Consider the following 23,667-nt stretch of genomic DNA (forward strand, 5'->3'; position numbering starts at 1 on the left):
GAACCCCCCCCCCTTTTTTTTTCCCAATGTAACATGCTATGACCATATATACATCTTAGGCAAACTTATAAACATTAATGTACATTGAGGCCGTGGGTCTGTTCTGTTCATAACAGTGGCCAGACAGCCTTGATGAGGGTGGTCACCACAGTCTCAGGCAGTTTTTCTAAGGATAGCTTGCTCATCAGCATTTTCAGTTTGTCACATTTCAAGCTATAATCGTCTAGCGTTTGCTGCTGGCGAAGTATGTAGTCTTCGCTCCTCATCCACGTCGGTTGCTGACGTGGCCTTGTGGACGCTCGCGGGGCGTGGCGTGGTGACGGGGGAGGGGTAACCACCGCACGTGGCGTAGCCCCCTCCTCGTCTCTCCCTCCTTCCTGTACATCCGGCACTTCACTGTCGTTGTCATTAGGCAGTGGAGGACGGGTGGTGCCTTCTAAATCTGGGTCGGGGAGTGGACTGGATGGTTCTGCCTCATTTTCGTCCCTTGCTTGCTGTTCTTGGTCACTGTCATCACTCGCCGGCGGCTGCCCTCTTGATCTGGTGGTTGGCGGCCGTGTATGTACGACCACAGCTAGACGTGTCACTGTCGCTCTCATTTTCACCGGCGGATGACTCTGCACTAGATATGTCGTCCTTTCTGAACGGGCGGCGTAGTTTTCGTTGCCCCCGATACAGCGAGTGATCCCTGATCGCACCTTTTTGTTGATGCGCATCCTGTATTAATCCGCTCACTGGTAACAACATGTTTCGGCGAAGAGTCCGTTTTTTCTTTGAGCCGTTTGTATGCTCAGTTGCGTCCTTTACACGTTTGAATTTGCCTATCAGTTCCGCTGGTTCCAGAATTGTCGGTTCGCACACTAATCTCGTCTGTGTGCGACTGCTGTTTCACTGTCACATCTGGCGAGATAACCACTGAGTTTACAGAGTTTGGTGCCGCTTCCGTCATACCCATGGCACTTTCACACGGAACATTGTTAACTGGTCTGATGGTCGTTGTCTGTAAACCGCGCGCGTACGGCATGTTGCGATTCATGCGCGGCGCTCTGTTCCGCATCGCTAGGCAGCGAAAGGAACGATGCAGTACTGGTTGTAGCTGTGCGTCCTGCAGGAATTGGGGTCCTTGCTTGTCTTGTGCCTGGTGCATAAGCTGTTCCAGGACATTGGTACCTAGCTGCACCGGAACACTGTCGCTATACCTGGTTGCTGGGATGACCAGCAGTAAGCAGGGAAGACTATCAGTCCCGCCCCCTGCCCCCTCCACTCGTATATCCGCTTGGATGTATCCTAAGTACGGGAGCATTCGGCCATCCGTACACTCAATACGTAACACTTCTTGAAGCGGACGGACGGCCAGGTGTGCCAGCTTCTGGCGATGGAATGTCTCCGTCACCGTTGATACAGTGGCACCTGTATCCAGCAGCGCTGCCGTGGCCACACCTTCGATGCAGACGTCTACACACGTGCTGGGACCTATCAATGTTTTCTCGCCAGCGGTACCGTGTGCCGGCGGACGCTGGTCAACCCGTTGCCCCTTTCTGCAGGTCAGCCTGTAGTTTAGGGGCTTGCGCAGATATGGTCAATGCGCATCGCTCTAATACAGACGCAACTACTGACCACTGCGCTATTCCACTACTACTCCATCTTACACCCCACTACCCTGGGCCTCGATCGCCTCCATCAGTCTAGTTCTCACATTCCGCACAGGTCGTTCAATTAACCCCGCACCTGTGAAGTGCACCTATTGTTTCCACTTGCTCCCACGCAGCCTGTCCATTGTTTCACTGGGCCGGCACCCGGCCAGCGACCACCACTCCACCCTCCCTGTGTGTCATCCTCCATCCCACCTCCTTCCGATGTCCCACACCACCCACACTACCATATTATTAGCGAGTTATTTCATTTCACTATGTTTGTTATTTACAGGAACGTAAAATGTATATAAATAAGATGACTGGAACTTATCGTATAGCTAGAGAATTTGCGCGACATTTTTATTACATCCATCTGTTCCCTCCACGAACTAATATCCCTGGGCTGCAGGAAAACGATTTTTTCCCCCAGTTAACTGCTGAAACGAGGCATGAGACAAGAAAGCTTCCGATTTAGTCACATTCTTTGTTTAGGCTCGCCGAGACTAACAGCGGAGAACTTCGCAAGAGGCTAAGCGTTGCAAGTTGCATCCCCTCTTCCTGCTGGATCCTATCAGGTTGGATTACTGAATGTGCACCCGGAATGGGAAATGCCTGTTCCATGGCACCTATAGCAATAACATTTTCTACTTCATCTATTAATATAACCACTGAGGGATATTTATGATATAATGTATTAATATTACTATATTTATAATATAATGAGCTTGCATGCCTATATGAAAAGCGCCTCGAGTCTGGCTGATGCTGGAAAAACGCGCTATACAATTGTTCTATTTAGTTATAGTAATAAATGTTTTAAAATTGAGATACCACAACTATAACTATAATAGTGTAGAATGTATTGTGATGCAGTTGAATTACGCTCACAAAATAGTTTGGTTATGTTCTACAATTTGTTGAAGTCTTTGCATTTAAGAGCAGCTGTAGTATTTTTGTCATCATATTTTGGCAAATTTTTAAAGATCGCAAGACATCATGGACCCACCAAGACATTCCCGCCTCCCATATATGCCACAAAGCAGCACAACCCACAACAGTAAAGAGCTCTGTCAAGGGAGTGAACCCACCCCCCCAAAAAAAAAGATTTCAGGGTAGGCAGCTAAGACAAGAGGGTGAGCGTTTATGGTCCATAGAGTTAAAATTAAGTACACGCACATGCTTTTTACACTCATGCGCAGTGTTAATATTATCCTTAATTTAACATCTACAGGTGCCCCATATATCTTCTTAACAATGGCAGATAAACAATAAGCAAATTTATATATTTTAATTTGTATTTCCCACATTAAAAATGCAGACAAATGACATAATGTAAGATTGTATTTTACAATAGATTTACAGCTGCTCTAGGAGGTAAACACTTTGAGCAGAACTGCTTAAGGATAACACTGTCTTAAATGAGTCTCGTGAAATAAATCAGGGATGTTGTCTTCACTGTTCCTTCTCATTTCAGTCATGAAGGCAACTTGGCACAAAACCTATCCAGTCACAAATATAGATCAGTTTTTTAGACTCAGTGTCACAGTTCCAGAGTGTCTCACAAACAGCAAGACATTTGTCAGTTTATTAAACATTAAGACATTTTTTCCTGCACCAGAGTCAACAAATGATTTGTATCAATTATTTACAGCACGCCATTCATAGGTGTTCTGTGTATTTCAAATACACTACTTCAATTTTTTTTAAAAACCAAATCAAACTGGATTAGATTTCACCCAAAGGTCTCCCACTTGTACAGAAGTAATGTTGATTAGTAGCACAATAAAACTGTGCATCAAGAAACACTTCTTTGCAACAAACGTCTTTCTTGTGTTTTGGTAAAGCACAGGAGTACAACAGTCTGCTTCCCCTAGTGTTAAGACGCTGATCAGTCATAACATTTGGAACCTTTAGCCTTTTTTATGAAAATAATAAATATCATAAAAAAAGCTTTATCTTCCATTTTGTTTGGGTATCTTCTAAAGCATCACCTCCCTTTTACACACACACACCTGCATTTCCTTACTGCTTGCACCTCAATGTACCAAGCCAAAATTTCACAACCACACTCGTCTTACACTCTACTGCTATTAGATCCTGAGCCACTGTTTGGTAAACACAACATCTTTCATGGGAGAAACTTGTTCTTTTGATAGCAGATGGTCCTGTTCAGCTGCTACTCTTGAAATTGTCTAATGACTGCATTACTCAGGTCACTTTTTATATTTAATGACACTCGTCTGATGCAAATCAGTCAGAAATGGAGAAATACTGAATAATGTCCGATGTTGGCAGCATACAAAGACAGGTACCAATGTGATTTGTCTTGGATCAGAACAGCAGCATGCATCATCTCCTTTAATTAATCCTTTGCTGAAAACTGTGGTTTACTTACCAGTTACAAATAACATATATGAGTTTGTATTTTTTTTTTTCTTGCACTAGCAGTCATAAATGTCTTCCTGAATACATCAGGTGACAAAAATGACAAGGCAGCATTGTTAAAAAGTCTTTACCAACTTTACCAACTATGTGATATCAAATGTAAACAAGTCCTTGACAATATGAATCAAACTTTGAGAGTGGATGTCAGTAATTTTCATTATCTGGGTCCCCTTCTAGAACTGTTTGTTAAAGTAGAATCTAAAACTGTAAACAGACCCTCATCTACATAACCACAGCACTCAATAACTGGAAATTTGTCATGATGTACATTTCTACTTTATGGGTTGCATGTAAAAAATGACTGATCCTCAAAACAAAACAAAAAAAAAGAGCAAGCATGGCTGCTACAATAGATGACATTGTAACTGAAGTTCCAGCATGCAGATAAAAGAATCATGGTAGACACACCTAAAAACAAATCTACAATACTGGCTTTACAGAAGACAGAAGTGCAGATCTCTCACCACTGTCAGAGGACAACTTTTATACTTTGAAGATATTTACAAAATCTACCTAACTTATCCACAAATTTTTCCAAGTGATTTCAGTGAAGTGCATGTTGGAAAAAAAAGACCCCCCCACCAAAAAAAAAAGACAAAAGCTATATAAAGCCATAATGGGTGTATCTACATTTTCAGGCAATACTCTAAAAGGGTCTGAAACAAATTTAAGACATACTTTCCGAGATCAAAAGAATCCATTCCCAAATAAATAGGTCGATGAATAAAGCCTACTTATCATACGAAGGCAATAAACCTTTTATGAATGGATGCAGTGCGGTGACAAATTTATCAGGAATAAATTTCTACAGCAGACTTTATACAAACTGGAAATAATGATAAATGAGGGTGTATGGGTGTCCCTACATGCAGCTGTATGAGCATGTTTATGTCAACAGATACAGGCACATGTTTAGTATGACAGGATTCAAATTGGAACTAAACATTGAGGGAGAAAGAAAATAATTGCTTCTTCTCACTGGACTATCTTTGTATATTAAAAAAAAAAGCAGGGTGCCTTAATGCACTTTGTTACTAAATTCTCTAAGGTAACAAAATTACCTTCTGATATAAAGAAGTCATTATCACAAAAGTATGGCAGATAAAGAAAATACAGCACTTCAAACAAGTACAAATATTTTCAAGTAAAACTGATCCCCCAACATATTCCTAAGGACAGTCCACTGTATTGTTCTGGTGATGCTATTTCACATCAGTGAAGACAGTATTCATGTCCATTATAAGGCTATTCTGAAAGTTATTTTATGGAAATATTTGACATCGATGCCATTGTTTAATGTTGTTATTGAACAATTATGAAATCATTTATTTAGGAAAAAGGTAATCCCTCCACTTTCCATTTTCATGGCATCTACTTGCTTTGACTCTCAAAGGGGAGATGCAGTGTACTGAAGTGTGCATTTGGTCAACTTCAAGTGAACTTATTCAGCCAAGGTTTTTCACATTCAGGCCATGAAAACAACAAATATAATAAAGAAAATTATAAGCACTGCAAAGATCTTGATCATAAGCCATCGGTTGGATGTGACAGATTGGAAGTATTTCAAAATCTCTGAATGAGCTGCTTCAATATTCACTGAGGCATCATCAACGTTGGAATCTATCCTGCAAAGGACAGAAAGTGCATATACCTCATAATCTTCACCTAAGACAATAGTCTTAATAAATTTTTTTTAAGTTGTCTCATTTAATAAACTATCACCAATGAAACAGCTTAAGTCTTAATCCAAATTTTTCACAATTTATCAAATCAAATCTGATGGACAGAAATGCTATGGTACAATCACTAAGCACAAGAACCTTCTAAAACCAATCTATATGTACTTATTTCAAGGAATGAAAGGAAAAAAAAACAACCAAAAACCAACTAACTTTTTTTTTGATATCTCTTTCCAAAATGCAAGAAAGAATTACAATATCTGTTATCTTATGAATGGAACAGAATTGTTTAGATTTTGGGAATAATTTTGCATTTGGGTTTATAAGAAACTTTATGATCCAGAAAAACAAACCATTATTAAAACCAGGGCTTCTGCTAAGGCTAAATGCTTTGGGGTCCCAGGGACCCCTTCTTCAGATTTTTAAGGGGTCCCTGTTCTTCGCCCAAATTTGAAGGGGACCCCATTGACGAAAATTGAAGGGGTCCTCCAAACTTTTAATGCGTACTGTACGCAATTTTTTGCGTAAGCAGAAGCCCTGATTAAAACTATATCCTGCTAACCTCTGAACCATCTCTTCCTGTTCTTTGACCATGTGAGCCAATTGCTGAAAGATACTGCCAAGCTCAACAATGGTTGTCTCAATGCTCTGCATTGTTTCTGCCCTTCCTTGGATATAGGCGTCCTGAACTCACAAAATGACATAAAATTTACTTAACTGCTTTCTATAATTACCAGCTAAAAAAATAAGCTGATGCTTATGACTTATCGTACAAGCAAGAATCAAAAAGTAATGGCTAAATACACAAAACAGCTTTAATAGAAGTAACTGTGAACAATTAAAGATATCACTTTTCCACACAGTCTCCATGCAATATGATACATCAACTAGCTGCTGTATTCCTGAAGAGCAGTTTTTTGACTGCTGCTGAAGCTAGGTGAGCACTGCTTCCTTTACTTCATCATCAGAGGTGACTTTGGGACTGTGCAGCATCTCCTTCAATGGATGACCAAAGATGAGGTTTTTTCCTGTATACCAAGTCATCATTACAGAGTTTGACCGTTTCACCTACCTTGGCAGCATAAACAGCAAAGATGGAGGTGCAGATGAAGATGTAAGAAGCCAAGTAAATAAAGCCAGGTTTACGGCCTATCTGGAACTCCAAGGCATTATCTCTACACAGATCCACATCTTCAACGCAAACGTAAAGTCAATCCTTTTATATGGATCTCAGACATAGCGTGTGATTCAGACATTCATCAATAGATGTCTGCGCCACATCCTCAACATCAGATGTCCCAAGAAGATTTCCAATACAGACCTGTGGGAGAGAACTAACCAAATACCTCCCAGCCAAGACATCAAGAAGTGGAAGTGGGGCTGGATTGGTCACACCCTGAGAAAGCCAGCCAACATTTTAACAAGACAAGCTCTGGGCATGAATCCCCAGGGAAGCCGCTGGTTTAGGAGACTCAGACAGACATGGAGGAGATCGGTCTACAGTGAGGCAGAGGCAGCTGGCATGACATGGTCCCAACTGGAGAAGAACGCCCAGAACCGGATTAGATGGCGTGGTGTAGTTGCGGCCCTATACTCCACTGGGAATGAATAGGCAGAAAAAGAAGAAGAATGCATTCCAGTTAATGTGGATCCATAACTGATATCCAAATGTGCAGCCAAATGAGACACTGTCATCCACTGCTTCTCTAATGAAGGCATCCCCCTTGCCTGTCCATGTGCTCTTATGTGAAGGATATTGATGAGCAACCAGATTACCCTTCGCCACTGAGACTTTTCTATCCACTCGTTAACCTTCCATTGATTTATGACCCAACATCTGATGATGAATTTCCTCTGCCCAAAGAAAGCACACCACAGCACATTAATCTTTCATGGTGCAATCTCACAATAAAGGCTGCATTTTTCTGTCCCCAAGACTGCCATTTGACTAGAGGTTGAGCCTGCATTGTGCATAGTCGAACTCTCCAATAGGAAATGTACATGTCGCATTTCACTAGCTTCTGTTTGTTCTGGTCAAATTCACCTTTACTTTCTGATTCTCCCTTGTACATGTATATTTATGCACACAAACACCAAAGATCTCAGCAGACAATAATAAACATTAATACAGTCACTGACTTTTATTTCTAAACAAATGTAACTAGAATTTACACTCCACGAAATACCTGCTCATCCACTAACTCCAGCTGCTGCTGGGTCCGTCCTCTGCTAAGTGCGTCCATGTCTATAGAAAAATCCCCTGTGTGATTGGCCTCATCTTGCAGGAGAACTGAACCTGCTGATAATAACAATCATTATGCAATAAAGGTTCAGTGTTAGCCACCCATTACAACTTCATTAAGAACATTTTCTTTTTTTTTTACAAAACCTTCTTTCTGCATAAACCAAAAAAAATGTACACTTATTCTTAGCCATAATAATAGGATTTATATAACACATTTTCCCCAAGCAAGCTCCACACTTTATACAAAAGACAAAGGGCACTAGGGAATGAGGCCATGTGATAAAGACAGACATACCAATCAAGTAAAACATATATATATGTACTCACACATACAGTTAACAATGCCAGGTACATGTTATTCATGCATAGGTTTTATGTGTATGTGTGTGGTTTTTTTTTTTAGGGGGAGCTAATGGATGGAGTGAAGATAACCATTTATGTGCAGATACATCACTGTTATTCATAAAATCATGGAAATGTTTGGCTTCTTTTTTTTTTTGTTTTACTATATTTGACCTCAGACTATTTCAAATGATGTATGTTGTTAAAGTTCAAGGTCAAGACTGGAAATGCAACTTACTGTGGCCCTGCAGTGCTGACGGGGGTAATGTGGGTGTGGAAGCAACTGACTGAGAGAAATGATCGCGCCTGTTCTTTTGGTGCTTCAGATTCTGAAATGATTCCTCAGTATTACATCATGGTAGATATAAACATATAAATTACACACTCTATAAATCCACATACATAAATATACAAACTACATACTATGTGTATCCACCTATTTATAAAAAAGATGCTATAAACAGCAGGTCCTGTGTTCTACAAAATCCAAAGTTATCTTGCTTCTCTCTCTCTCTCGCTTCTCACTCTTGAACTTTAAACACAATGATATGTTTAAAAAAATGGGATTTTGCTCTAAGTGCTATAATTTATAAGCACAAATAATGGAAGAATTGAAGCAATAAGAAACAAATCATACCTCTGTTCTGACTTCCAAGACCTGCTTGAAGTCATTGGACATGCTGGCTAGTTTAGACTGCACACAAAATGCATATCTTGCATGAGTTTACAATAAAATCTGTGCAGTAACATAACTATGATAAAATTCTTTTGGATCTAGGCTGACTTACTATAGTAAAATCTGCAATGTGAGGACTAAAATCTGTCCTTATGGACAGGCGTCCTTTCATTGGAGGTTCCCACATTTCTAAATCCAGGAACAACACAAATTCTCTCAACAAAGACAATTATGAGAGAGTGTAAAAGCAAACTTCGTAACAAATCCAATAAAAAACCAAAAGATGCATCCACATGTTTTACATTATAACAGATGCTATAATTAAAAAGAGAAGCCTGGAAGAAGACTTTGACTGTGGTCTAAGAAGATGGGAAGAAAATTAGGGTTGTGCAACCATTCAAGTGCTCCTACAGTTTTTGTAACGAGTTACAGGATTCAAGGGAGTGGCCATATTTTGGGGGCTAAATCAGGGCAAAGGGTGAAAGTTTGTAACATGCAAAAACAAATCTTAAGAAAAACAGTCTCTGATATATGGAAACATCATAGGAACTAAGTTTTGCTTGGGGGTGGGGGTGTGGTTGAAGGAACGATAGGGGATATAAGCAAGCAGCATTATTTGTCCTCTTAATGGGCAGGTCTTTGGAACTTAACGCAAAGAAACAATTCAATTTTTTTTTTCAAGTCTAGGAAGCCCTTTTTTCCTCCATCTCTCTTGTGAGATCTTCGTTTAGCATGTTTATTATCATGAACTTTATCAGGATTCTAACCCCTAAATATTTAAAAACTACCAGTACACTCTGACAGTGCCAGTTTATGCTAATGAAAATGATACATTTACCATTTAAAACAAAAGATGAACAAATAAAATGTTACCTGAAGTGCAACAACAACAGAATTGGAATGTGTCTGAAGATGTTGATGGTGACCATTGTGAGTCTTCTGTGACTTGGCTAGCTGAAACACAGCAGCATAACATCTTTTGCAGTTAAGAAAACCAGTATACAAGACAACAGATACTCCAAAAGTGACCAGCAAGGCAAATGCAATGTACAAGTTATCTCACTGTTTAACTAGCTCCTGCAACCACAATGCTTGGAAGCAGGCTTTAGATCCTGCAGACTTCTTTTTCTATTCTGGAAGACAAATTTATTTAAAAATGGGCAAGAGTTATGATATTCCATTCAAGTGTTTGATAACATGTTTGCTGAATATAAACAAAACCTCTTACTGTCTGCAACTGAGCAATTTTGTCATTAAGACTCTTGATGTCCTGTTTTATGATGTAGGTAAGCTCTTGAATCTCAATAGGCTTGTCATCAAACAATGATTTTCGCTTGGCCACTAAACAGAAAAATAGCAGATATGACATACACTTGGTTTATTAGTATAAACTATACTGCAAAGTGAAGATGATGACTAGACTGCGATGACCTGAAATGAAATCCCACATTTCTTGAAGAGATAGATAGTTATGCAACCTTCATACTAGGTCACTTTCATTATATAAAAACCATTTCACAAAATTTCCAGCAATATATATATATAGTTTCAACGATTACACAATGCAGCGCAATCACAGATGAATAGTGAAAGCAACATTCGAACATAAAAAAGCACTTGGATGAAATTATACGAAGAGATTTGAACTTACATATTGTGAGCTTTTCCAGCTTTGTGTATGTGTTGGCAAGATCTCTACCAATATGCCTGAAAATTAAACAAAATCAATTTTGTATGTCTACTGCATTTGTGTATACAAATGGTCAAACTTAAAGGGAGGAGAAAAGCTATCCAGGTGATACTTTTTGCTTCAAAGATGACATAAGAAATGGAATTCATGAAAAATAACAAAAGTAGTGTTAATGTTCTCACCTGGCAATCTGTGTAAATTCACTTCTTTGCTGCAAAGCTCTGTTTTGCCTATGTGCAACACCATTTCCCTGCTAAAAATGACAAAAAAGAACATAATTCATGTTTGTTTTTCAGTGGAAGATCACATTATTGCAATCTAGAAGTATATCATTTCGTTACAAAAGTGATTTTCAGTTAACACAACAAAGTGAACGCATTCAGTACTTAACAAGGTTCAGTTTGTGTGAATTTAAAAAACCCAACTGAATGCTAATAATGTAAAACACTTAAAACCTCACTACCCTCCTTCCTAGTGTAAGTGCTAGGTAATGAGTGATTGAAACGATATGAACATATTCATGCACTTCATGTAATTTACATATTTTACTTGTGCATATTCTACTGCCGAGGACGAAATGTATACCATACCCTGCTTTGAAAGGGTCGTTGACCCACCAAATAAATAATTCAATTCTCTCAAACATACCCTCCTTCCTTCTACTGTACTTTCTACCATAAAGTGAAAAAGTTTTTACAGACACTGCAGCTCTACACTGCTTACAAGATGATGGAGTTATATATACATATGCCATGAGCAGCTATTTTGTGCTGCAGGCATAAAATAGAGAATATCTTTGCAAAATAAACCTGGTCTGTAAGTTTCATTGTCCTGCACACAATTGTTTATGAAATATCTAGTTGCACCAAGACTCACAAATGACCATCAGCAAGTTTACTCATAATTTTCAGACCAAATGAACATCAGTTTTCAAGATCCTGACATACATTGCCAAGCTGACCAAGGCAACCATTTTAAAGGCTGACATCCTGGGTCCGGGTGCACAGTCACACTGGCTGGTGGCTAATGTCTAGCAGCCAGCTAAAATGCTTTTAAAACATTATTAGCTCATTTGACTGCTAGATACTACTATCCAGCTAGTGCAATTTTATCCAGCTCCAGCTTATAAGTGAGCCTTCTTGATTTAGGCGTGTGATTTCTGGCTATTAATCAAAATTAACCAACCTGGCCGATGATGTTGAAAAGTGCCGAATAAATGACCTTTTAGATGACAAACATTTTTCATTTTAAAATTATAATTTATTAATAAAAGCACAAATTTTCTGAATGTCATGTAGCTACTTCAGCCACAAAGGAATATTTTAGCATTGTTGAGTTCAAGGTCTTAATTAGTAACATAAAGGGAGACTTAAATGACAATGTTTTTCTGTGGAAGCAAACTTACCTGTCTAGATTGCAGTAGCTTGACTGCAGACATAAACTCATTGGAGCGGTCTCGACAAGTCATGTCAGGGTCTGATTGTGATACAGCTACTGGCGGAGGTGGGGAAGTGTAATTTTTTTCTTGATTCCCTGCTTGGTATATCCCACTAGAAGGTCCTTGAAAACTCAAGTTAGGCTGCTTGTTGTCAGACCCGGAGTTGGTTCTTCTACGTCTAGCTATCATTGATATTGCATAATACACGTTCCACAATGAAGATCTCTCCCCTGAAACTTGCACACGAAACAATAAAGAAAATAGGACAGTCTACTTATGTTAAATGTAAACTGCAATAACAAGATTCAGCAGCAAAGGAGGTGGAAGATAGGAGGTAGAACGTTTGATGGAACTTCTCAGTTCAAACCACATCAGACTCTTTCACTCACCACTTAAACATTACTCCAACCATGATGTTGTGATAAATTAGTAATAAGTGCACTCTTGAATGCTTATGCAAAAATGCAGAATTTATGTGCTAAAAGCTAAGGAAAATATCAGAAAATGAAAATATCAATGAAGCACCTTCACTTGCTTTCCATCTTGTACTGATGCTGACACAAATTCTTCTGTATTATCAGGAGAAAGAATGATGTTGATAATGATGTAGGGCACACAATATGAAATCTTATAAGTTAAAAGTTTGTAGACTATGTCTTTCTTGTTTTTACTGTAGGTGTTCAGACTGTATGCTTAAGTATGTTGAACCTTTTTTATTGACCACCTTTGAAAGTCTAATTTGCTTTAATGTACTAAATTTGCATATTTACAGAGCGCAGTGCTCCTCTTCCAATGTCAATGCCTATAAATCTAATCTCTTGATAACACCTGGACGCCAAGCTTTGATTAACGCTGTTTTGATGTTTATCGATCAGACATCTTCCTCTGTATATGAAATGAGGAGGGTGGTGATAGTGGGCGAAGTAAAGGCTTAACTTCATACGTATAAGTTATCATTTTATCATAAGAAACAGTGGGTCTTTACGTATAATTTAACGATTACCTTCATAACATTTTATCATAAGAACCAGTGGGTCTTTACGTATTATTTAACTATTGCCTTCATAACATTTAAGTTTTGATTGGTTTGGATCCCATCGATAAGTTGAACGTAGGTACGTGAGTATACAGATTGTATTATATTATTAGCTATGAAATATTTCCTTGATGGTCATTTATAAATATACTTAATTCTTTCAAGTAGTTTCTAAACATAACGACCGAACGAAGGTGCTAAACCCCTAGTGCTGGATGTAGTCGTACACTGAACAGTAAGTACTACTACTTTTGATTACTGAAACTATAATAGAAGAAACTGCGTCAGGCGATGGGGAAAATACACATCTACACAGCAAATGAGAGATGAAAAACGTATGTTTTAATAGATTCAGAGCCAAACTTACTTAAGATATCGCCAGTTTTCTCACATCTGTCAAAACATGTTAGTAACTCTCCTTTACGTTTGTTGTAGTAGTCATCTGCCAAGAAATCGTTCCACGAAGACAGGAAGTTAAATGACGTCAGAGCGCATGCGCAGCTCTAGTAAATCTCGTGCAGGGGCCATAGTTACGAAGTGGAAGCAAATCGCTGTTCCGGGGATATCTATAAAAAAAAGTAGGGGCAATCCTAAAATAATAGTAACTAACATTTATAGAGCGCTTTTCTAATGATTTGCTCAAAGTGCTGTACAGACATGATACACAGAAGTAAACTAAATCACCAACAATCATACAGTCATATTCTCGTGTAACAGACACCGCTCACCTGCAACAGGTTGATGAGGATGTAAAGGTAGGCTCGATTTCAGAGATGAAGTGTCAGTCTGTTGTATCAATATGTCTAACCGAAGTCACAAACGCATTCCATCTGACAGTTCCCTAATAACTGCGATTCGTTGGGTGATTTACTTGCGAGAAATATGCGACGAGATCATTTAAAAAATATTCTTGCCGTTATGACGCATTTGGATGTATTTTTCGAGTTCCCTCTCGGCTGCCCATTAAGCACTGTCGTACTTGTGATTATTGTGATATTGGAGATTACATTTCAACAAACATTAATGGGTTACAGAATTTAGGTGTCTGAACAGAGGTGGTGAGCATGATCACACTGAACAGGGAGCTAGTGGAGTTGAGCAGACTGACCACGAGAGAATACAGGGCGTGCAGCTGTGTGCGTTAATGAATTGTCTTTATGGAACCGGGTGATTGGAAATATTTTAGCTTTGTTTCGGTTTAAATTACGCCAAACTCTTTAAAGTTATGTGAATAAATCAGAAGCTCCACCCAGTTTTTGTACGGCACATTGGTTGAATGGAGCATCAACTGCTGCCATTCCGATAAGCTATGACAGGTTATAAAGAAAGTGTTTTCATCGCGATGCCATGGTTGATTTTCTTATGCCATCTTCGCTGTTGCCTGTTTTCGAACACATGTTCGCAGGGTTTCCCGTTTGGAGATCTTTTTCACGCACTCCGGTTTCTCCTCTCTCTCTTCCCCCGTACTCCAGTAAAGTCTGTTACATAACTGGCGTCACGGGACTTGCTCTCTCACAGGCACACTCGCAATCACACAGACAAACTTCCACGCGGAAGCACGCGGAAGGAATGAAGGCCCAAAGAAACATGGAGGCGAACCACCGGAAAGATCTATCACTCGAAACAGCCCCAAGAACAGCAGCAGACAGAACCAGATGGAGGTCCCTTGTTGATTAATTTAAAACTCCTTGTACTTCGCCATACAAGAAGATTTAGCGTCGATTCTGCGAACTATGTTAAAAAGGTCGACAATCGTTCCCGAAGTAACTTTGTAGCTTTTCTAAATCCAAAATTAAATAAAATATTCTGTTTGCTAGCTTTATTGCCAGTGTTGTCCATAGGAATGGGAATCCCATGGGAATCCCATGGGAAACGTCCCATGGGACGGGATGGGATGGGACAGCACACATTTGTATTTCCCATGGTAGTCGATACTTGATATTGCAAAATAAATTTACTGTTATTTCATTCATCAAGGATTTAAATCTTTCTGAATCATCTATTGTATGTGAAGTAGCAGGAATTATAGAACAAAAGCCGAAAAGTGGTTTTCAGTGTCGTCCATAGGATTGTTAATACCATGGGAATCCCATGGGAAACATCCCGTGGGATGGGACGGGATGGGACAGGAATAAATTGCCATGGGACGGGATGGGACGGGATAGAAAAATATGTCCCATGGACAACCCTGGTGTTTACCCTCTCTGTGAATGCGATGTTTGTATATCGAGAAGGTGTGTTCACTTGTTGTTTTGTTTGGAAATTACATCTTGTTTTACTCAATAAGAAGAAAATCCCACCCCAGTAGTCCTTTAAACAGTTTTTAAACCGACTCCACTGGTTGTGTGCGTCTAAATTGCGAAATCCACCCATCGTATGGCTTCATTTTACCTCCTTACACCATCTCCCTCCTGTTTTCTTTGCTCGCTTTTTGTCTTCTCATTCATCTCTCCTCTCTCTCTCTCTGACTCTCTCTCCCGTTCCTCCTTTTTCGTCTTTCTTTTTAGTTTCCTCTTCTGCTTGCCTTCTTACATTTTCATTTTTTCGCACGCTCTGTGATGATATTCAAGTAAATAATGAAGAAAGCAGCACATCTAAATTTAGCCTGAAGAAGCCGCCCACGCGGATAGGTTAGCAGCTAGACTTGCTGAGCGGGGAGCGGGGGGTGAGGGGAGACATGGCGCAGGTGTAAACACCATCCGTCATGCCGCTGTTCGCGCATCAGTCATGTGGTGCGAGCCGCTCCGCTCTGGTGAACTCGGGCCCGAGTCTTCTTTTGCTGTGAGTCTTACCGTTCACGGTACCGTGGAACACTCCGAATATTTGTAACCATGATTGGAAAAACACACTTTAATGTGTTGAATTCCAACTTTTTAACTATGATCTGAGTATGTGGAAAGATATGCGTAAAAAATAATTTAAAAATCTATACGTTTATGTGTTTGGTATAAGAAGTTGAACAGCCAGTGCAGTTTTTAATTTCTAATTTGTCAATTTTTATTTTTAATATTTTAGCAAGAAGAAAAATATAAAAATGCGTTGTGCGACAGAGGGAGAATTGGAAGAAACACAAGACTCGCCTACAGAGTTGATCAAGTACGAGACCTGATAATGCTAAGCTGGTTAATTGTTTCTGTACAGATAACAGCGGCTTGAGAGCTCGACAACATGCCATTCAAACCTCCAGAGCAGGCCAGGTGCCCCAAGTGCGGCAAGTCGGTCTACGCGGCCGAGGAGAAGGTTGCTGCCGGCCAGAAATGGCACAAGTTCTGCTTCAAGTGCGGTAAGTGCGTCTCCACACAAACACAAGTGAGGACGAAGTTGTGTACCTTGCAGTGCATCACCTATACAGTCGTGTGCCTTTCACTGCAACAGTCTTCTCTTTCTTTGTTTCCTTGTATTTTTGTTTTTCTTTGATTTCATAAAAATGTGTTAAATATATGTCGACCTGAGAGTAGACCATAATGAGATTATACAAAATACAACTGCTAGTTCGCAACAGTTTTCTTTACGAATTATCTTTCTTATCATGTTGGTATGTATGGTATGTTGGTACGTGTGGTTAAAGCTTCGAGTTGGTTTCTTTCAGGTTTGTGCAACAAGCTTCTAGAGAGCACCAACGTGGCGGAGCACGAGGGCGAGCTGTTCTGCAAGGTGTGCCACGGCCGTAAGTACGGTCCCAAGGGCTACGGCTTCGGCGGCGGTGCCGGCGCTCTGGGGATGGACAAGGGAGAGCGATTTGGAAACGTGGAGTGCGAAATGGAGTGAGTGTCATGTCCCTAGTGTGACGTGATGTTACTGGTGTGACAGTTTGACCGTTTGACAGTGTGACAGACTTCCTGTAAACTGTAGGGCAGAGTCTTGAGACGACGCTCAGCTCCCAACATTTTGGATCCCTTGACATCACTGGGTTGCACTAGAACTTTTCGGTATCAGAAATAAGTAGAGGTGGGGTTTAAAAGTCAAACTCAGACATGTCTGAAATTTATCACAGGCAAACACATGCAGGGCTCATGCTTTAACAGTCAGACACATGCAGGGTCGATTTTGTTTTCAGTCAGGAGTAAACAAGACCGATGATGTTCTGTCGGATGCCTGCAGAGCCGATGTTTATCACAACAGACATGCAGGACATCACCTCGGTTAGAGTCGGACGTAGACAGAGCCAATGTCCTTTAGAGTCAGAAGCCTGTAGGGAGGATTTTATTGTTCAGACTAAGACAGTATCGACATATATCAGAACCAGACATAGTGTATCAGTCAGACAATAGACAGAGCCCATGTTTATCAGTGTTCTTCAGGGTCAGATGCTTGCAGCGCGGATATTGATCTGTTAGACAAATATATGGTTATGTTTATCAGACAAACGTATAGGCAGACACAATGTGAAACATATGTGGAACCAGAGTTAGACATAGCTCATGGTTATCAGTCAGACTGGATCATACTTTAAAAGAGTCAGGCGCTTGCAGGATTAATTGTTATCGATAGTTTGTGTGGTTGGTTTTTTTTTACATGGGTTTTTTAAATGTTAGATAATGTGTGTGGTTTCTTGATATGATTTTGTAATCTTAAAACAATCTGTCTTGTTTTCTTCACGTGGACTTTGTAATGTAAGGTTTCTTCATATGGTCTTTTGTAATGTGTGGTTTCTTTACTTCGGTTTCAGTTAATTTTCCTTGAGGAAGGTGCGTTACTCTAGATTACGATTTTAAACAAAGTTGGGGCACAGGTGACAACAAAATCATAACGAGTACTCGGACATCCTAATAAATATTGTCCCTCTTGCACCTTGGCCCGTAATGCATCGCTGGGCCATGATGATAGGGGACTAGAGCTGTGCTAGAGAACTTACACATACAGATCATTTAATGGGTATACATGTACACAAATAAAGAAAACAACATGAGCGCGAAGAGATTTTCTATTTATACACAAATATAATGTTTTTGGTCTCGGTGTCTACAGTAACATATGAATGAAATCGCACACTGGTTGCTAGCTAACACGCAGGCTGAGACCCTTCATTGTTTTTTTCTGTCTGTAACCTTCTGGAGATTCTCCCTGTGTCATTGTGTGATGCCGTGTCTTGCAGCACAAGCCCAGGGAGCAGGTGGTTGGTTGCGGGCGCCAGCAGCAACGGGCCCCAAGTGTCCTCGCTGCGGCAAGACTGTGTACGACGCCGAGCGCGCCATCGGCAGCACTGTGGTACGTCCTCGCTCTCCCCCTCACACCTCACACTTCTCGTCGATCAAATACTTTAATAACAGGTGGTCGGGTTTGACTTCGCCTACACACGTTCCCTATAGAGTGTCTGACTAGCAGGTCGAGTTGGTGACGTGCCTTTCCGCACTTTGCCGCTAAACTTTCTCAGAACACGCTGTAGGCGTTATGTAAACCCATTCTTATCATGTTAATATAACGTTTTGATGTAAGCATGTTCTAAAGCTGGTGACATTACTGTCCTATTGCCATAATTCTTCTGTAAGCTGTGACAGTTACATGTCTCCTCTTTGTTTCCTTGCAGCCATGGCACAAGAGCTGCTTCAACTGCAAAAACTGCCACAAGTCCCTGGACTCCACCACCATGGCCGCACACGAGAATGAGGTGTACTGCAAAAGTGAGTTGTTAATATATTCAGTATCTGAGGTCACTCGAGGGCAGGATGTGAGGTTACTGGGGCATAGGATACAGGGTAACCTCAGTGTAGGACATGAGATCACCAGCGAAGGATGTAAAGAAGTCTTAGAATCTCCTCATCCTCAGACCTCAGAAATATAACATACACGATGCTATGCCAAGATTTTATGTTTCTGTATTTGAGGCTTGTTTTATTTATTCGAGAACAAACCTGAAGACAAGGAAGAAAAGATATGTGAATTTTCAATAAAAAAATACTAAAAAAAAATTTAAGGTGCTAGAACAAGAGAAAGCCACAATCAGACAATTGCAAAGACAGTCATGGGTCATCTCTAGGAAACCATCATTACTGTTGACGAACATTATTACATTAGTACCGTGACTAAATTGATAGCAAATTAAAGACTGATATTTTTATGCATTTATTTTATGTTTCAATGGCATACATATTTAAAAATAATGTCTAGGGTTAAAATGTTGATTTTACAGCTTGCTATGGCAAAAACTTCGGACAAAAGGATTCAGGTTTCGCCAGGGGCTGGGACCCTGAGCATGGGCTGAGCCAAGTCATGTCGTCAGATGTCGTCAATGAGACATGGTCTGTTGACTGTGGCAGTGTCTTGCGTCCACAATATGCTAATGCACCTCCTCTCGCTTCGTATCTGCGCCACAGTGTCGTACGATCATGTGTACAGTAAATAAGTCTGTTTACGGGCCATCGCCACGTGTGAGTATTTTCGTAGCTGGATATATCAACACTCGCTTACAGTTATCATGGTATGGAAAATAATGAAAATACAAAGTAATTTGTTCTGTGTGTACATTTCGTTATAATTCTCAACCATAAGCTATGAGGGGAGATAAATACTTGTACCGTGTATTTCGAGTATACTGCACACTTACACAAGGGAGACTTTCATTCTTTCTTTTCTACATATTGTTGACAAAAATATCCTCGCCATCATATTGTTTGATTAACAATGATAGTTTCAGTCTAATCTTTCATTAGACTTTGACTTTCCTTCCATTGATGCATCCGTGTTTGTAGTCATCCATGTAGAGACTTACATTCTGAGGCCATAATTGTTTCAAATCCCAGGCAAATCACATGCATGCAACCTTTTGTTATCTTCCATTTTTTCACAGTTGTTGAAAACCTTCCTATGTTAGATGCTGCAGATGCCTATAACATCCCGGTTATCTTAACGTAATTCCACGGTTTGTGTAAACCCCCAATAAATATTTACTGCCATCTGGCAACATGCGTTTGTCTTGATGAATATATGAAATAAGCGAGGAGGGGTGACAGAAGAAGTGATTGAATGAGAGACTGAAAGAAAATGAGAGGGAGAGAAGTACGAATGAGGTCGTATGGAATTTGCATGCATTGTCTTTAAGTACACATGAAAATCATATCAGCTGCGACATCGACTGGGTCCAGTCAATTCAATAACCTGTGGAGTGAGAGCAGAAAATTTCCCATCAGCCAGCACGCACAGGAAGCGAACCTCACACACGAAGGACAGCTCTCCAGGCAAACGACTTGGTATGATGGGAGGGATGCTGGCTTTATCGTGATGCCCCAGGCTACGACTGTCTGGTTCTCCGCTAACCTTTGGACACTTAGCATTTTGCACAGAAAAGTGCGAAAAATCGATTTGTAAGCACTTTTCAAGAGCCATTAAAGTGATAATCCTGCGTTTACTGGAAGATGCTGCACGCGGTAGGAAGCAATTTATTTTGCGTTCACCCCTAGGCTTGGAGATGTGCTGCCGACCGGCCCGAGACTAATCGGTCCCTACTGCTTTATGAGGGAGTGGCTTCCTCTGGAAGGTCCTCTTACAGGATCTTCAAACCAATGCTCTATGAGTCTGGCATCAGTGAAGATGCGGGAATAAGCTATATTTACCCCTAGACACCTTCATGAGATTCACGATTGTCATTCCCTCCATAAGGGACTACAGTAACAAGTACAACCCATAGTCGTTCTCCTTCAACATTTCGTGTACCTTGTCTGCAGTCAATCACTCACCCATAAACCTGAAAATGATTACTTGAGTGAGCACACTGATTTCACAAAGGTAATGGAAGAGAAAAGTTGCAGGAAATAGCAATATCACTGAGAAAATGGAACTTTACTAGATAGGTTTGAATAACGATCTTCACATTTGTGACATTAAAAATAGGAACAAGAACCCTGTCGAGCCTGGGAAGATCCCGAAATCTCTCATGATGACCTTCTCCCTTGTTCATGCAAATATGAACATCGAAGATGGACGATAATAGGTATTTGCTGATTTGATCTTCGACTAGTTTTAATTAAAGTGCAAATTTGCAAGAAAATATTTTTTTCCTACTCAAGTTCTCGTTGGGTTTTTTTGCACTATTTATGTAATAACAGTAATAGCTAAAGGATTCTTTTTCTCACTTCGGACATTACATATGATTGTGGAACGACACAAGTTTTCTTGTGTTGTCATATTATTATCATTAATTTTCTCTCTCGTGTCTCTCACTTACTCCCACTCTCTCCTACCTAGAGGAAGAAACTGTGTTTTCTGGCAGGTGGGTTTGACGAAAAATGTTGCTCACATTTACTTCTATAACTACAGCAAACGAATTGAATCTTTTGTGAATAAGTGTTTACGCAGAGTTTATCGTTTTTGACACAGGGACTACATTGTTGCGTGTTGTACTTTAGAGATAATTTCTACTTTTTTGTAAGTGTTATAAACTTTGATCTGAACTAAAGGTTGTGGTAACCTGGCTGAGACAAAAGTGTTCATTAGTGTTTCATTATTACGACAAAGATGTGCATAACAATATCGATCTTCCATTGGTTTTTTGCGTTGGTACACTTTACCTTAATAAGACTTCATAACACAAACAATTTCTCACACTCAAACCCCATTACAAATGCTACTAGCGCACCCATGACTGCGTGAAACCCAACCTGTTTGGTAAATAAAGATGTTTATTCATTTGTAGTTCTTCAATCTTTAGCAGGCATGCTCAACAAACAGAGCAGTACATTATTGTAGGTTCTATGGTTCATGTCCAAGTCGCCTCTCTGTATTACCGAGAAAACTAAGGCATCGGTGCGTACAGCAGAGAGTATGGATAACATATCCATAACCGATGGATAACCAATCCACGCTCCTGCGCGCGCCCACAGGAAATAGTTCAAAGTTCATCAAAGCGTTGACTCCCGCGGCGAGTTCTCACGGAAAGTGGACGAGCCCTGTAGCCACGAGAAAGTACAGTGTTCCCTCGTTTATCGCGGGGGATACGGTGTGCTATGATCAGCGCGATAAACGATTCCGCGAATGTAGACATACATGCTATAATAATATATACCATTCAGCGCTTCTGCTAAGGCTAAATTCTTTGGGGTCCCAGGGACCCCTTTCAATTTCTAAAGGGGTCCCAGGCTAACTCTAAGTTGATCCTTTACAAGTTGAAAAAAAAAATCAACAAATCTATCTACTTTTTGTTCAATGCCTTTCAGGCACATCAGCAACACTGTTTAATGTCTAGTCAGAAACGGCGAGATTTCTGTGCCTGAAGTCTGTAGCAACATCTGTGCTGTAATGAGCTTATGCTCATTGTACTTGGGGTGCTCACTTTCTTTCCGTCATTTTAGGCACATGAATTTAACCACGCTGTCAACGACATCTTTGAAATAAGTTAATATAGCTGCACTGGTGGTGGATGCGAGAGGATGTATGAAGTATGAATGCCTCAGATTTGCCTATAATTCAGAGGAAGTTCTCGACCGTAACACTGGCAATGTAATGTTTTAGTGAAGAAACTAAAGTTGCAAGAAACGGAGTCACGAGAGGGTGGACGTCGCTAAAAGTATAAAAGTTGGATAAAAAAAACTGGAAGCAATTAGGTAGAAAAGCAAACCTCACGCAACACGTGCGCCCACAAGCTCAGTGACATCAGTGGATTCTGAATGTTACGTAAATTATGAGATGAAGGGGATCGAAGGTGTTTGAACTGTACAATAAATGAATGAATTTCAGTTGCAAACTATATTTAGCAATAAAACGCTTTGTCAGCCGACTAGTACTTCTGGTGTAGGTCTAAGAAAAGTGAGGCGAAACGGCTTCTATCTGAACATACTGTCTTTCCTTACATCTTTCTTTATCATAAGAGGGGATAAAAATATTTAATTTTCGTTCCATTCCTCCTGATGACTGACGTACAGTACACCTCGGTTTGACTCCAGTCTTTTGAACTTTTACAAATGGCCAACAATTCACGACTGCACATAGTGCCCCCACTGTGTCTTTCTTCGTTTATCTACCCTACAGTTTATGCGATCAATTCAGTTGTTTTGATTTAGTGTTTGTGTCATTTGCGCTTCGTTGCATTCTCTCTCTGTTTTTAAATTCTAGTTTTGTCTGTTTTGTGGAGAATACAGTTCAGTCCTAACCGACAGAATGTTCAGATAGAAGTCGTTATATCGCATCAACGCTCAGACCCTTACGCAAGTACTGGGGTGAGGGAGACGATTTATTGCCATGCTAGTCGGCAGTGCCTGTGATGTCCACGCCCCTTTTGTCCGGGTAGTATCTTGAAGACGACTGGCCGATGGCGTCCGCACGACTCTCGTGTTATTCCTACCTTCCCGTTCGGCAGACGGACGAGATACCCTCATCCCCCGGTGGGAAGATATCGGCTTTGATGAACTCTTAATGTCGTTAAGAGCGAAAACAAAACTCCTGCTGACAAAGAGGTATAAGAGTATCCTATACGCTATGAATATCCCCACGACCCAAGCCACGCGAACAACAATCAGTAGTTTCGCGGTTCTCCGGGCGTCAACCACTACA

General features: G+C 40.4%; 1 protein-coding gene and 1 pseudogene across 2 annotated transcripts; one reads left to right on the plus strand and one right to left on the minus strand.

Moving 5' to 3' along the window:
* Positions 1–2,907: 2,907 nt before the first annotated feature.
* Positions 2,908–13,685, minus strand: LOC112570852 (syntaxin-5-like). 2 transcript variants are annotated; one of them, XM_025249518.1, is made up of 11 exons: positions 13,553–13,685; positions 12,117–12,385; positions 10,894–10,964; positions 10,673–10,728; positions 10,250–10,362; positions 9,895–9,975; positions 8,983–9,039; positions 8,584–8,674; positions 7,945–8,054; positions 6,321–6,442; positions 2,908–5,704 (listed from the first exon to the last, which is right to left on the minus strand). In XM_025249518.1, the coding sequence occupies exons 2-11, from the start codon at positions 12,336–12,338 to the stop codon at positions 5,545–5,547; spliced, it is 1,083 nt and encodes a 360-aa protein (XP_025105303.1). In that variant the 5' UTR covers positions 12,339–12,385; positions 13,553–13,685; the 3' UTR covers positions 2,908–5,544. The 2 variants fall into 2 exon arrangements, with proteins under 2 accessions (XP_025105303.1, XP_025105302.1); XM_025249517.1 differs by having other exon boundaries at positions 7,945–8,057.
* Positions 13,686–16,326: 2,641 nt separating this feature from the next.
* LOC112570372 lies at positions 16,327–19,387 on the plus strand (annotated as a pseudogene).
* Positions 19,388–23,667: the final 4,280 nt, after the last annotated feature.

The sequence above is a fragment of the Pomacea canaliculata genome, linkage group LG8 (assembly GCF_003073045.1).
Source record: "Pomacea canaliculata isolate SZHN2017 linkage group LG8, ASM307304v1, whole genome shotgun sequence".
Taxonomy (NCBI): domain Eukaryota; kingdom Metazoa; phylum Mollusca; class Gastropoda; order Architaenioglossa; family Ampullariidae; genus Pomacea; species Pomacea canaliculata.